Below are 15,034 nucleotides of genomic sequence, written 5' to 3' on the forward strand. Positions count from 1 at the left end.
GGTTATTGGTCGAACAGCCAGGTTTTCAGTAATTTTCTAAACTGAAACAGTGAGGGGGTAGACCTTATCGCAATCGGGAGCGTGTTCCACAGTCTAGCAGCTGTGTTTGTGAAGCATCTATCACCCCAAGAGACGGTCCTCGTTCGTGGGACCGTCAGCTGGAGACTACATGCCAAGAACAGATGCATACTGGTAAGTAGCATATTCCGTTCGAGGCATGTGGGCTGCTGAATTCATATCTGTGCATAGACTGTATAGCAGTATCTCCTCTAGCGGTGGTTACCTGTGCCAGCTGCAGAAGTTTGAAAAAGAGTTTTGAGGACAGCCTGGCCTACAGCAGCTTGCTGTTTTGCTTGCAGGTCTACACAGTTGTGTTTTGTGAAAGTGTGTATGGTGGTCCATGTGGCTGCCTTACATATGTAAGAGGAATATTCCCTAGGAAAGCCATGGATGCCACCATTTCTCTTGTAGAGTGTGCTCTTGGGGGGACGGTTAAAGTGCATTTTGCCTTTTGATAGCATATTTGAATGCATTTAACTATTCATCTGGCTATTCCTGACTTTGATATAGGATTTCCCTTGTGTTGTGGTGCAAAAGCAACAAATAGTTGCTTTGTTTTTCTAAATGATTTAGTTCCACATAATAAAGTAGAGCTCTTTTTACATCTAATGTGTGTAGGGCTCTCTCAGCTACTGACTGTGGATTTTGAAAGAATACTGGCAGTTCTATTGATTGATTGATATGGAAATTGGATACGACCTTTGGCATGAACTTAGGGTTTGTTCTAAGAACCACCCTGTTGGCATGTATTTGCATGAAAGGTTCTTGGATTGTTAGTGCTTGTAATTCGCTTACTCTTCTGAGTGAGGTAATGGCAACCAAGAATGCTACCTTCCACGTTAAGAATTGTAGTTCGCATGAGTGTAGCGGTTCGAAAGGAGGTCCCATAAGTCTGATAAGCACTATATTTAGATTCCAGACATGGTAAGGGGTGTGCCTTGGAGGGGTTACCCTTTTTAGACCCTCCATGAAGGCTTTGATTGCTGGTACTCTAAACAGTGAAAGGTGTTGCCTGTTTTGAAGGTATGCTGCAATAGCAGCGAGGTGTAGTCGTATCAAAGAGTATGCTAAGTTGCATCTTTGTAGATGCAGCAGGTAACATATGATGTTTTGTATGGAAGCGTCTAATGGGTTGATTTGGTTATTGTTGCAGTAAATAACAAATTTCTTCCATTTAGCTGCATAGCACGCTCGTGTGGTTGGTCGTCTTGCCTCCCTAATGATGTGCATGCAGTCTGGGGGCAAGTTAAGGTATCCAAACTCTAAGACCTCAGGAGCCAGACCGCTAGGTTCATCTGATTGGGATCTGGGTGTCTGATTTCTCCATTGTTCTGAGTTAGAAGATGGGGTGCAAGGCACAGTCTTTGATGAGGAACTACTGAAAGTTCTAGGAACGTTGTGTACCACGGTTGTCTCGCCCATGTGGGAGCAACTAGGATTAGCGTGAGTGAGTGTTGCCACAGTTTGCGTGCCACCAGCGGGATCAGTGGTGTTGGGGGAAAAGCGTACGCAAATCTGCCTGATCAGTTCATCCATATCGCAAAGCCCTGTGACAACGGACGTGGGAACCTGGCGGCAAAGTACTGGCATTTGGAGTTGTCTTTTATGGCAAACAGTCTATCTCTGGGTGACACCACTCTTCAAAGACTGGCTGGAGAACTTGAGGGTGAATCTCCCATTCGTGTAGTTGTTGGCTGTGCCTCCGAGCAGGTCGGCAATCTGATTGTCTTTCCCTGGAAGGTGTTCTGCTAGGAGAAAAATGTTTTTTGGAATAGCCCACTTCCATATGCTTTGTGCCAGATGGGACAGCTGTAGAGAGTGCGTTCCTCCCGGTTTCTGGATATAGTACATTGCGGTCATGTTGTCCGTCCGGATCAACACCGTCTTGCTGTACAAGTATTTCTGAAATGCTTTCAGGGCTAGGAATATCGCTAGCAACTCTAGTTGGTTGATATGCAGCTTTTTCTGTTTGTTTGTCCAGAGCCCTTGTACTGTGTATTGAAGGAGATGGGCTCCCCAGCCTGTCAGTGATGCGTCCACTGTTAGTACTAGTTGTGGAACTGACTCTTGGAACAGTCGCCCCTTGGAAAGGTTTTGTGGGTTCCACCACCGCAGAGAGTTGTGAGTGCGACTGTCTACCAACACTAGGTCTTTTAGTTGTCCTCGAGCCTGGTTCCATTGCCGTGCTAGGCATTCTTGTAATGGGCGCATTTGGAGTCTGGCATGGGGGACAATGAATATGCAGGAGGCCATCATGCCTGTGAGCTGCATAAAGACTCGAGCTGGCAGAGAGTGTTGTGGCAGGAATTTGCGAATGAGTATCTGCATGCTGGCTATCCTTGCGGAGTTTGGATATGCCTTTGCCACAGGTATTTATAGTGGCTCCCAGGTATTGCTGTGTGTGGGTTGGTAGCAGATGCGATTTTGGGTAGTTGATTGAAAACCCTAGGCTGTGTAGCAACTGAAGTGTTTGAGACGTGTGTGTTGCACACTGCTGGTACGATTTTGCTTGTATTAGCCAATCATCCAGATAAAGGTACACATGGATGTGTTGCCTTCTGAGATGTGCTGCTACTGTCGCTAAGTATTTTGTAAACACTCTTGGAGCCGTGGTAACCCCGAAGGGCAAAACCTTGAATTGGTAGTGTTGACCTTCTATTGTGAATCTGAGATATTTTTTTGTGGGCTGGATGGATGGGTATGTGAAAATACGCATCTTTGAGGTCCAGTGTTGCTAGGAAATCTCCTTGTTGTAGCAACGGGAGCACTTGCTGTAGTGTGATCATATGGAAGTGCTCCGATAGTATATATTGATTTAGGGGTCTGAGGTCCAATATTGGTCTGAGGGAACCGTCCTTTTTGGGAATAAGGAAGTATAGGGACTATACTCCTGTCCCTTGCTGGTGGAAAGGGACTTGCTCTATGGCCCCCTTTTCCAGCATGCATTTCACCTCTTGTTGGAGCAGGGTGATGTGTTCCGTGGACCTAGGACGATGTCTGGGTGGTATGTTTGGTGGTGTAGAAGTCAGTTCTAGGCAATAACCAAACTGGATAATTTCTCTCACCCACCTGTCCGTGGTAATTGCGTGCCAGACAGGTAGGAACTGTTGGAGTCTGCCTCCGACCGGTGTTAGGTGGCCTGGAGGTAGCGTGATGAAGTCACTGTTTTGTGGCAGTGGAGGCTCTGGTGTTATTGCCTGCACGTCCTCTTCCCTTATTATTGTTGCCCCTATAACCTCCTCTGTTTGTGTTCTTGTTGAAGGAACCTTGTGTGTTACTTTTGTATGAGGCAGATGTTTGCGAGGTATTTCCTCGTGTAGTTGCTCTGTATGAGGAGCGTCGAAAGGAGCCTCTATGTTGCTGAAATTGCAATGCCCCCATTGATTTTGCGGTTTCTGTGTCTTTTTACATTTTATCCAAAATGGTGTCGACAGCAGGCCCAAATAGAAAGTCCTGATTAACTGGTTGGTTAAGAATGGTGGACTGCACCTCATTCTTAAACCCGGAAATACGCAGCCATGCATGTCTGCGTAGTAAGACGCTAGTGTTAATTGATCGAGCTGCGGTGTCTGCTGCGTCAAGCGCACATTTGATGGAGGTGTTTGTTATGAATTTTCCCTCCTGTATGAGGTAATCAGCTTGTGCTTTAAAAGGCTCAGGTAGGTGTTGCATTAGGCTTTCGAGCTGATCATAATGCGCCCTGTCGTAACGAGCCAGTAGGGCTTGTGTATTAGCAATCCTCCATGAGTTGGAGGCTTGCACTGCTACCCTTTTGCCTGATGCCTCTAGTATTTTTGATTCTTTATCAGGGGGAGGTGCTTCCCCTGTTGTTTGGGAGCTGGCTCTTTTACGTGCATTAGCCACTATCAGTGAGTCTAGTGGTAACTGCCCTTTGATGTAAGTAGGGTCTGTAGGAGCAGCCTTATACTTCTTTTCTATTCTGGGAGTGATTACCCGTGCCCTGGCTGTATCCTTAAATATGTCAGGTGCATGTTTTAAAACTCCCTTTAACATGGGAAGTGTTCTGACACTTTTTTCTGAAGTAGGGAAGGTGACAAATAAGAAGTCTTCTTCGACAGGGTCATTATGCATGTCTACATTGTGGTATTGTGCTGCCCTGTCTATGAGTTGATTGAAGACTATGGTGTCATCAGTAGGTGACGGCTTCGTTGGATAAGAGGGTACATCAGGGATGGGATGGGTGTTGTAAGTGTCTGTTGGCTCCTCCCATAGTTCCTCTTGTGGTTGAGGATCTTGTGGGAAATCATATTGTGGCTGTGGCTCGTCCCCCATGTTACCCTCATTGTCCCCGTGGTGAGAAGGAGAGTAAGGAGCAAAAGGTGTGGTAGGCATGATAGGCTGAAAAGGGATGAAGGGTCTAGAGGGAGAAGTACCAAAGTCCTTTTTCTTTAATGGAATAGGGGAATGAGAGCCAGTGTCCAATGGCCTCTTCTTCCTGTGCAGGATGGTAACTTTACCAGTCTCTGGATTAATATATATCTTTGCCTGGTCGTCTGATGGATCTGGGTGGAAGAGTTCTCCCTCTACAGTCCTAGGTTGAGTGTTAGACTTTTTCGGGTCGGCAACACCTTGTTTTTGATGACTTTTGGTGTTTTATTAGTTTTCTTCGGCTTCGGTCGACGAGTGATTTGGGGTCGACCGGAACTTTCGGCTCGACACGTTTTTTGTGCTCGTCAGGCTTTTTGGGTTGAGTGTCCTTTTCCGAGTCTATGTTCTTTTTCGGATCGACTGGTGTCTTCGGAGCACTTATCTTTGGGTTGGTAGGTTTTTCCGGCAGTGCTACGGGCTTTTGGTACGGCACCCTTTTTGTCGGCGACCTTTGCTGGGTCGACAGTAGGCTTGTTCTGGTCGGCGACCTTCTTTGGTTCGAGGCCCTTTGCTGCGTGCCCTTGTTCGGTTCGACTACCTTTTTGGGGTCGACAGTTTTTGGCTGAGCGGCCTTCTTGTCGTCGACAGTCTTTTTTGGCTCGATGCTTTTGGGCTGTACGGCCTTTTTCGGTTCGACGCCCTTCGGGTCGACTACCTTTTTTGGCTCTGGAAACTTCTTCGGGTCAATGGTACTGGGCCCTGGGGTCTCTGAAGGTTTCGGTTCCGATTTCGGAGCCGAGCCGGATGGCGGGGCTGGCGAAACTTTTTTATGATCTTGGCGAAGGCCTTTTGGCGATGCCTCGACCGGAGCCTTAGGTAATGGGCTAATTGGTGTCGGGGGCAGGGTACTCACGATTTGCCCCGGTGGGATCTCGTCATCGGAGTCCGAGTAGTCCTCGAGGGTGACGATCTCTAGGTCCGAGTCTGGAGCTTCCGGTAGTTCCTGGTCATCATCGAAGATGTTGTCCGGTTCCAGTGCCTGTCGCTGCATTTCTTGCCTTGCGGCCCGTCAAATCCGTATTGTTTTCTTCGACCGAAACTGGGCGCAGGCCGGGCAGGTTTCTTCCATATGGTCTGGGGAAAGGCACTTGTTGCATACAGAGTGTTTGTCAGTATGTGGGAACTTGGAGTGGCATTGTGGGCACCTTTTAAACGGGCTTCTTTCCATCGACCGTAGGCTCACGTGGCGTCGAAAAGGCCCAACGGCCCGCATCGACGACTGAGTCGAGATGGAAAGCTGGATCGAGTAGAGAGGTACCGAACGAGAACAATACCGTCGAAGTCGAAGGCCTTTAGAAAAGTTTTGTTTTCGATTCCGAAGTTGGAGTATAGGAGTTAGCATCCAAACCCAATGGCGAAAAAAAACAATCTGAGGATGGAGAAGATGCCCATGCGCACTGTAGTCCAGGGGAGGAGTCACCTATCTCATGATACTTCGAAGACTCTTCAAAAACAACAAAGTGCAATCATCCGTACCCATCACTAGGCGGCGATCTATGCACTGATATGAATTCAGCAGCCCACATGCCTCGAACATATTGCTCCAAGGTAACACAATAATTACATTAAACCCGACTCACTGCTGAGATCAGACATGAGGTAACTTTTAACAGAAAGGTAACTTTAGAAAGTCACCATTTTGTTGCCCAAACCTTTGGACGCGTTTCCTGTATGTCTGCAACAGTTGTCACCCAAGACAACATGCTGCCTCCCTGCTAGGAAGTGTGAAGCGCTCCCAGGAACAGGGAACAAAGAGAATTGCTGAAGGGAGGAGATGTGACCTCATCCACCAGGATGGCTAGTGGGTGGTGGCCAGAGATTGGCCAGCTTCGAAGAGGCTATTGCTTGAGAGAAGCAAATGGCGATCACACCTTCACCTACCTGCTCCTTTGGGTTGGCAGACAAGTTGGCAGCACCTCCAGAGGGGGAAAACCTGTTGCAGAACGGGTTTTCACGAGGAGTGACTAATTAAGCTGGGTACCCTCAGTGGTGTACCCAGGGCCGCTCAAAGGGGAAGAGGTTTGCGCCATCTTGGTTTAGGTAGAGAGGGTTATCCTGGGAATGTCAGAGGGCCAACCCCCCAGGAAGTGGCATAAAGTTGGAAGTACAGCCTTGTGGGATCTGCTGCTCTATTGAGTAGAGAGTCCACCCCTCCCACAAATGAGAATTTGGCATATAAGTGGCACTCCAGACCCTAAGTCCTCAGATCATTACTGGACTAAAAAGAAGGCAGAAGGAGACAGCCCCGCTGCTCCCTGAATCAGAAAATAGAGGCTGCATCAAAGAATGGACTGCACCTGCTGAACCGGACGACCACTCAAAGAGGATCTCCGCTTTATTGGAATTTAGCTTAAGGTTACTGCTCATCCACTCTACTACTGACTTAAGGCACTGTTTAAATGAAATCAGAGCTTCCATGTCATTCTACTGAAAAGACAGGAGAAGTTGAGTATCGTCAGACTACGAGATCACAATCAGGCCCCAAGATTCAACAAGGCTCGCCAGTGGCTTTAGATAGGTATTAAAAAGAGTAGGACTTAATGCTGAGCCCCGTTAGACATCGTAGCCAAGAGGTTTCGGGGTGGACATACAAGGTGAAAGAAAATCAGCCTGCATCATGTCATCAAGAAAAGATTTGACCCACGGCATGGCACCGCCTTGGATTCCAATTTAGACTGTTTAATGAGATTATGAGATACCGTATTAAACACCAAGGATAGGTCAAATAAGACCACCATCGCCAACAAATTCTGTTCGAGATTCTCCTTAATAAACATAGTAACTTCGAGCAAGGCATATTTGGTGGTAAAACCTGAAATAAATCAGGATTGCGAGTCATGTAGATGATGATTAGATTCCAGGTAACGGGTAAGTTGTCTATTGACTAGTTTCTCCAACATTTTCACCACGACTGGCAAAAGTGAGATAGGTCTGAAATTTCTTAAAATATTAAGATCAGTGTTCAGTTTTTTTCTAAGTGGGATTAGAAGAGCTTGCTTCCAAGAAATTGATGCAGACTCCAATGAGGTGTTCAGGATCTCATTTACAATAGGATTGAGAAGCGTGTAAACTATTATTAGATCATCAGATTTTGCATGGGTTTAGAGGTGACCCAGATTTACATTTAGTAAGTTCTTCAGCTGATTCCTCCAGAGATATAAGATTAAAGGCTGGTAGTATAGGACCAGGAGGCAGGCTAAAGTCATCAAAATTAGCAATCGGGCTACGAGTTGGAAACTGAACATGGATTGCTAGGATTTTCTTTAAAAAAGCAGTCTGAAAGATCATTACATATTTTGGTCGAAGGATTATGTTATTTTTCTGTAAGACAGTGGGAAAGAGAAAAGAACGGATGATTTAAAAAAGTTCCCAGGGCAGATTAGCCTTTTTCAGCATGGTACTTGATGACTTACAACCTTGGGAGCAGTGCTCTGTCTCAGCATGGGGCCTCTTGTGAGGCTTAGGATTAGTGTCAGATCCGAGTGTATTTACAACTCTGGGAGTGGTCTACATTCGAGGGCTGCTGGTTTTGGGGGCAGTCAGACCTCCTCTTTTTCCTCAGGTTCGGAGTCGCAGGGCGAGATGTTCTTTGGGCTGGGTGTGGCTTGGCAGAATGCTGGAGGAGCTAGCGTCCTCTCCTTCCTCAGCACTGAAAGTGCCCTGTATGCAGAAAATGTCAGGGATATCGGCTGCAATCTGGTGGTTACTCTTACGGTGCGCTTCCTCCTTCGATACCATAAGGACTTCTTTGAGTGAATGGCGAGGCAGGATTGGCAAAAAGCATTGTTGTGGTTCATCAGCCTTTGAGCATTGTTGTGGTTCATCAGCCTTTGAGCATCCACATTCTTCAGCGTCATTTGGGGACTAGATCGCTGGGTGCCAGTCTTCTGAGGGAGTTAATGAAGCAAAAGCAGTTATGGCTAGAGCTGACAAATACAACAGGTTTGTTTAATGGGGGTGTTGATTTTCCATTGTGTGGGTCTGAAAAATGTTGTAAGACACGACAAATCTTTGAACCCCATTGGTGCATGCCCAAACACGATGGCTGAAAAAACAATCTAACATGGAGTCTATGCCCATAACATTGTCTAGTAAGGCAAGAGTCACATTGCATTCCGGGACTCTAAAGACTTTGTCGAAGAACACCAACCTGTAAACTTCCAAGCCCAAGACTAAGTGGCTGGAGCATGCAGAGCATGTGTATCTACAGCCACACAGCCTACAAACATTTTTTTTTTCATAGCAAACAATGCAATCCTAAGTTTGGAAGAGAAGAACTACTTGGTTTGTGGGAGCTCCGATAACTCTTCACTGATGTTTATCACCTATAGGGGGAGGGGGTGTCACGGACCTGAAGATTAGATACATGGCACCTAATTCACCTGAAGGTGGCTGATAGGGTTCGACAAGCTACAATAAACTACTTACAGGTGTATTTGATACAGTGGCCACAGGGGTGATGTAAAATGAAGCATACAAACCCATGGTATGGGGAGATATTATATCAGATACTGATGGTAAAGAATGAGAGAGTGAGAAGAAGTGTAAGGACCTAAAGGAGCATATTACAAGTGGACACAGTACATGTATAGAAGGCAGATAAGATTTTACTGAGAAGACTCCAGAGTTAAGAGGGAGAAATATAAAACTCTGCTGAGTGGTGGGTTCCAGCTGTGCTTCTAGGTGCATCAAAGCAGGGAAGATGATAGCATGATCAGAAGAGAGGAGATCAGACAAGAACTTACATTATGAACTAATGATGCTACAGTGTTATTGGGTGAGAACGAACTAGCAGAGGATTTGGTGGCTTATCTTCACTTCTTCTATAAGTCTAAGGCAGATGTGACTACAGAGGATCTGAATGGCTTTCTAGAGGAATGCCCTCCTGTCCACTACCAGGGAGCTCGACGTCAATGAGCATTAGCCCGAGACATAGTTGATGTTATTCTTTGGTTTCCACTTGGATGTCCCGTGAGGTGTCTCTTTCATAGTTTGAATTCTCACCATTAGTGGTGTAGTATTTGGATCCATGTTTGTTAACCCAACCAGTGTTGTAAGGGTTGTCTAACTGAAGGCTAAAATGCATAGAGGTCCCAGTTTGCTTTAAGTACAAATTCTTCACTCCACATCAAACACTACACTCATCACTAATGGGGAAATGATTTTACCACAGACGGGATAGACAATTGTGTTATATTAACACTGATGTGAATGCAAAAGTGATTTAGAGGTCTTCAATGTTTAAAACAGATCACAAATATACAGTTCAAGGAACTCAAGACGTTTTCTGTGGCTAGTGTCTATTTAGCTATGTTATGAATTACTTAACGGTTTCTTTGAAACTTGAGCGATCTGTCAGTCGAACATATAACATTTCTCAGTTGTTTTCTTGTCTGCATATTATTAAAAATAAGTCGTTGCAATCATAGTTCTATATCAATCTTTTGGCAGGCAGAAACAGGCAATAGAATAAATAAGCATCTACACCTTGTATCACGGAAACAACTTCCTATCCAATGAGTATTTGGGGATTTGTGCTGCAGAACAGTGCTAAAATGAAGAGCGGACTAGAGCCCTGTGGAGTTGGTCAGTATTATTTATTCATCAAATAAAAAGACATGTTGCTTACATTTCTATTGCCTTCAGACTTTGACGCGAGAAGCTGGTTATAGTGTCCACTGCTGTCAATCATCAAGGGTCTAAAAAAAAGAAGAATTTTTTTTTTATCAATCACTTGCAGAATTAACAGCATAATTAAATAGTACCAAATAAAATGGATTTCAAGTAGAAATGACACACAACTGATAGAAGCCATCATCTTCAAATGATTCAGCACAGCACAGAACAGAAAGAGCATATAGTTAATGCTAAGTGAATCAAAACTACAAATGTTTACGGCTGTTCAAGAATGGCAAACAATAGCGCATGCTGAAATATTCTGCATCACAAACACTGCAAGGACTGAAGAAGTTCACTTACTTTCAGTAACACTTCCTGACAGACAACATTTTATCCCAGATTACTTACATAGGAATACTGCTTATGCATAAGACCGTGACCAGAAAAAACATTCAGTATATCTACTTGCGCATTAGGTGGTGTGAAACTTTTTCATTTGTGGAGTTGTGAAGGCGTCAACCCCTGAAGGCAAACAATACCTCCATATATTTGCCACCTGTGAGGTAAGCTCTACCTCATTTCCTTGCTCTGAGGAGGCCAGGAGAAAAGGACATATTTGAATTGTGCAAGAGTAGAAGCTACATGCCAGTCAGATACCCAGCACAGGGAAGCACAATTGGCCATAAAATCAGATAAGGGAGAGTCATCATGGTTATTTAATGAGGTAGTAGGGCTCCGACAAGGTACATAACAATCAATAACTTAAATGTTGAGTAATTTTTCTATCTATATGGAAAAATGTACCAGAGGCCTGGATACCAGCCTGCAATTAGGCCACACATTCAGGGGAGTCCTACAGCCAATCGGCATCCAACAGCTTGTCATTCTTCTAGTGGAACACATGTATAATAGAGGGCTAGCCTATACCATGGCATGCCTTGGGAGGGTAAAGATTGGGGGTCAAATTCTCCATATATACCACATGCATTTAAGATTTTCCAGTGGCATTGTCACCCACAGGACTTGGTGCACCGACTGAGGTGACTGGCTTCAAAATTCCCTCTCTAGACTTTGGAGTTAAGACTTGACAATAACTTTAAATGTTTGACCAATATGGTTAAAAAGATGGTTCAAAGAGTTCAAGGACGGAATGACCCCTTCCAGCCTACAGAACCACATCACGGATGCTAAGGTGAGATGCCTTGTGCTTCTTCTGGTCTCATCTACCATAGGAAGCCTGTATCCTTCAGAATACAGGCATTATAAATGCAAAGGTGGAGGGAGACTGTGACGAAAACCGGTGATGTTGCCGTTCCAGCACCCAGATAATGCCCTTTGTTGTTGTACCTCCTTCTGGGCAGCAGGCCAGCAAAGATTATCCAGTTCTGGAAAAATACATCTTCCTGTTCTGTTCAAGTTTTCCTAGACTCTCAAGCCAAGAGTCAAAGGGTGGAAAAGTTTAGACTGGCCAAATGGTCTATACATTCTAGGTCACTTTTGCTTTCACATTTAGGTAAACTGCCTTGGAGACAGCAGGGCAAAGGATGTCTATCAGGGATGGGGAAATTTACTCTGAACAAAGAAATACTATAGTGGCCGTTGTACATTAAATAGTTATAAAAGATTTCAGGGAGGGTGGCCAAGGAAGGAGAGCGAGCAGACTAGCATGTCTATCAAGAACAAAACCAGCCTGCTCAAAGAAAAGCTTTTATCTACTGCATCATGCACAAGGTGACCAAATGGAAACCGCTATCAAACCCCTCCCATCAACACACACAATGACGACACCTGGTTCAGGAGACTGGAGAGACATCTAACCACTGGCAGCCAGGAGATGCCTCCTCGCAGGGATACAAATAAAAAAGAGGCTTGTGCTCTTGGACAGCCAACCACTGCACTGCCTGTACTGAGTTGGCAGTAGCTACTATTACTCAGAATGGGGTTACACTTTGAGTGCACTGCTGTAATGTACAGCAAGTTAAAAAGATGAAGCACCAACAGTGGGCTTGCATGACTGTCTAGTTCACCAGAGCAAAATCACAGGTCTAACAAGAAAAATTGTAAAGGGCATAGCTGTTCACCCAAAAATCTACAGTGAAAAAAAAAAAAGAGTCATGAGCCATGAGGTCTGCTGTGTACTTGGCCACACTCATGGTGTGGTCCAGTGCCAACGCACCTTATTTAAGGATTTCCTGAAAACTATATTTTCCTCAAGGAAGGAAATCCATCAATTGTTCCAGTGATTCCTGAAACAAATGGTACTAGTTCCCCAAAAGTGCAGATGAACTACCAGCTCATGTATGAGGTTGAAGTCTCCACACTTCATCTGACTTGGGAGTCAGTGTAGATACAGACCAACACATTATATCTCTGCTTCACTCCAACAATAACCATAGAAAATTGTGAAAAGTTACAACGCAAGAAGAGCTGGCCAGATTCTATAGAGATATCTTTTTTTCTTGATTTTCTTCCACAGATCTCACAGAAAAAACATACGAGGAATGCGGGCATTGTCTGCTCAAGAAAACAAGGCGCCTTTACCAAGTGAAAAACATGACCATGGCTGGTTCAGTTTGGTGTATGTTCTCAGAGAATTAAATGTGCACCACCTGTGCAGTGATGTGCATGTCACAAGCTCAAATCCATTGCAAGACGACTGTCTACCATCCTCCGAGGTGAATAGACTGGACCATCACATTTGGTAATAGCAACACCTGTGATTTACAACACTTACAGCGTATGTGTCCTATAAAATTCTACAGGAAAACACATTATTAATATAAAAGCAAAATGGGACCTTAGCACCAGCCTAGTAATTCATCTGGTCCATTTTTGTCCTTAAAAAGAGCAACGAGTTATGTCCCAATAAAGTTGATGTTATCCTTGTGATATTTAAACAGTACTCCAAGAGTACAAGAGTGTGTGTTTGTGAAGAAATCGCTTTCTGCAGGTTCACCCTAAAAATGTTTTAACTATTAGGTACTTGTGTACTGACTGTAATGGACTGGGCCCAGCTGTACAGGCCTCAGTGCATGTGCTCCAACCAATAAAAGTATATGGTTAATAGGTTTACCCTCAATTGGCATAAGAACTTACTTCTAAGTCAATAGCATATGATATCAGGGGCACCCGTGGCCTGTAAGTTGAGCATCCCTTCGAGGACAGCAGAACGAATTGTGCCATCCTGAGTGTGACAAAGTAAAACATGTCTCCCAGCTTGCCTCTTTAAACTGCTAGTTTGACTTTGCCATCTAAACCCAAACCATTTTTGTTAATATATATGCCACCTCTTGAGGTAAGCATAACGAGCGCCCCACCCCCAGATACTCCTCTTTTCTGCTGCACGAATATATGGGCCATGGATGTCCCACTGCGAAGCGCTCCTCGTCCACCTCCAACGCACACCCAGCCAGAGAGTGGCCTTCCCAACGCTTGCAGCAGTGGGGCTCCATTAGGGCCAGAGCTTGGCCTGCAGACTGTGCTACTGGACTGGCGAGGTGGGGAGCTCCCCCTTTCACTCACTCATCTGCCTTGGGCCCGACTATCCCACGCAGCACCACCAGCTCACCCAGCTGCCGCTGCCACCTTGGGCAGGGGGGACGACGACCCCAGAAGCTGCTGACAATTTCGCTTTGCACCCTCCCTCACAGTAGCAGCCATCATGACACATGCTTCACACCTACAGCACTAGGGGAAATTAACACTTTTTGAGGAGTCAGGCTGCTCGTGCTACAGGTGAGACTGACATTTGCTCTGGGCCATCACTTGGGGCACCTACTTCTGATTACGCTGGATGATCAGTATGCTACCTTATCTATGTTTGTTCAAATATAAATTGCTTACCATCGTTACCGGTATCTGTATTTCGTTTTTGTTTTCAATGACCCATTGTCAAAAACAATGTTTGAATGATTCCTAGGAAAACACTCATCAGTGCACACTTAATTACCCTTGTTCTTAGGTCCGACTGCCTAAGTAAAACCTGGGAGAGCGAGTCCTGACCCTCAAAAGTTACACCAGAGTGATGGATCCGGGAGAGTTGTAGGAGTGCAGTTTGGCTGCCCAGCAAGGAAGGTACCATCAGTTAAATGGAACCACTGGTTTCACTGCAACTGGAGACAAGTAGCAACTGTTGTTTTTTGGCTGAATTTCAATGGACATCGATCCCTGTGGCCAAAACCACCCCACCATTTTCGTGGACATGGGGTTGCCCCAGGAATACACCAGTCAGCGATTCAGCATCCTTGAGCTTCTTCAACATCCTGTATCCTTTGCACCAGGACCACTCCAACAAAGTCTATGGCGGTTCATCCATAGTGCCTGGAAATGGAGTAGAGACAGCTTGGACTGGAAGTTAACTGTTCAACTGGACCGTATTGGTCTCTGTGACTAGCTCCCTGCTGGAGTTGGTTACCCCAAGAATGCGGAAGTAGGCTGCAACTTTATAAAAGTTTGGACATTTTCCCGCAAATACAGTCCATTATAATATTTTTATAGTGTTTCTTGAAACGTTGTTAATTACTATTTTCCTAAAAAATTTTATCTCCAGAACCTTGTGGATTTTGTTGTTGAGGTGTCTATTTAGAGAGAAAAAAAACTTCTTCAACTTTGTTTGGTACTTCTTAATGCTTTACACTTGTTCCTGTGAGAAAGCTCAGAGCTACGCAAACAAATGATGGACGGAATGCTGAAGAAATCATACATTGACCCCCAGTCAAGAGATCTGGTTCAAATCCATCGTTCTTTTGCTTACCATGCTACCCCTTTTTAGACCCAGCCGTATGCAAATCAGTCTTGACCCTGTGCCTCATGGGAACTGTCCAGACTGAACTGCCAAGCCAGGTCCTCCCTGGACCAGAAACAAGCATCCTGGGACCGGTTTCTGGGTATTACCCTTCATCAGCCAGGCTAGCTTGAATCTAGTGCCACAGTGAGCACGGGACCCACGTCTGGGCATACCCATCCC

The 15,034-nt window shown here is 45.2% G+C and overlaps 1 protein-coding gene across 3 annotated transcripts in view; it reads right to left on the bottom strand.

The window, feature by feature from the left end:
- LOC144763144 (uncharacterized) overlaps positions 1–15,034 on the bottom strand; it is a 268,884-nt gene that overhangs the window by 166,744 nt on the left and 87,106 nt on the right. For all 3 annotated transcript variants that reach the window (XM_078648466.1, XM_078648465.1, XM_078648464.1), the window contains one exon: positions 10,079–10,148. In XM_078648466.1, coding sequence (XP_078504592.1) covers positions 10,079–10,148 — 70 coding nt within the window. The remainder of the gene's footprint in view (positions 1–10,078; positions 10,149–15,034) is intronic.

This window comes from Lissotriton helveticus, chromosome 6 (assembly GCF_964261635.1).
Source record: "Lissotriton helveticus chromosome 6, aLisHel1.1, whole genome shotgun sequence".
NCBI classification, from domain to species: Eukaryota; Metazoa; Chordata; class Amphibia; order Caudata; family Salamandridae; genus Lissotriton; species Lissotriton helveticus.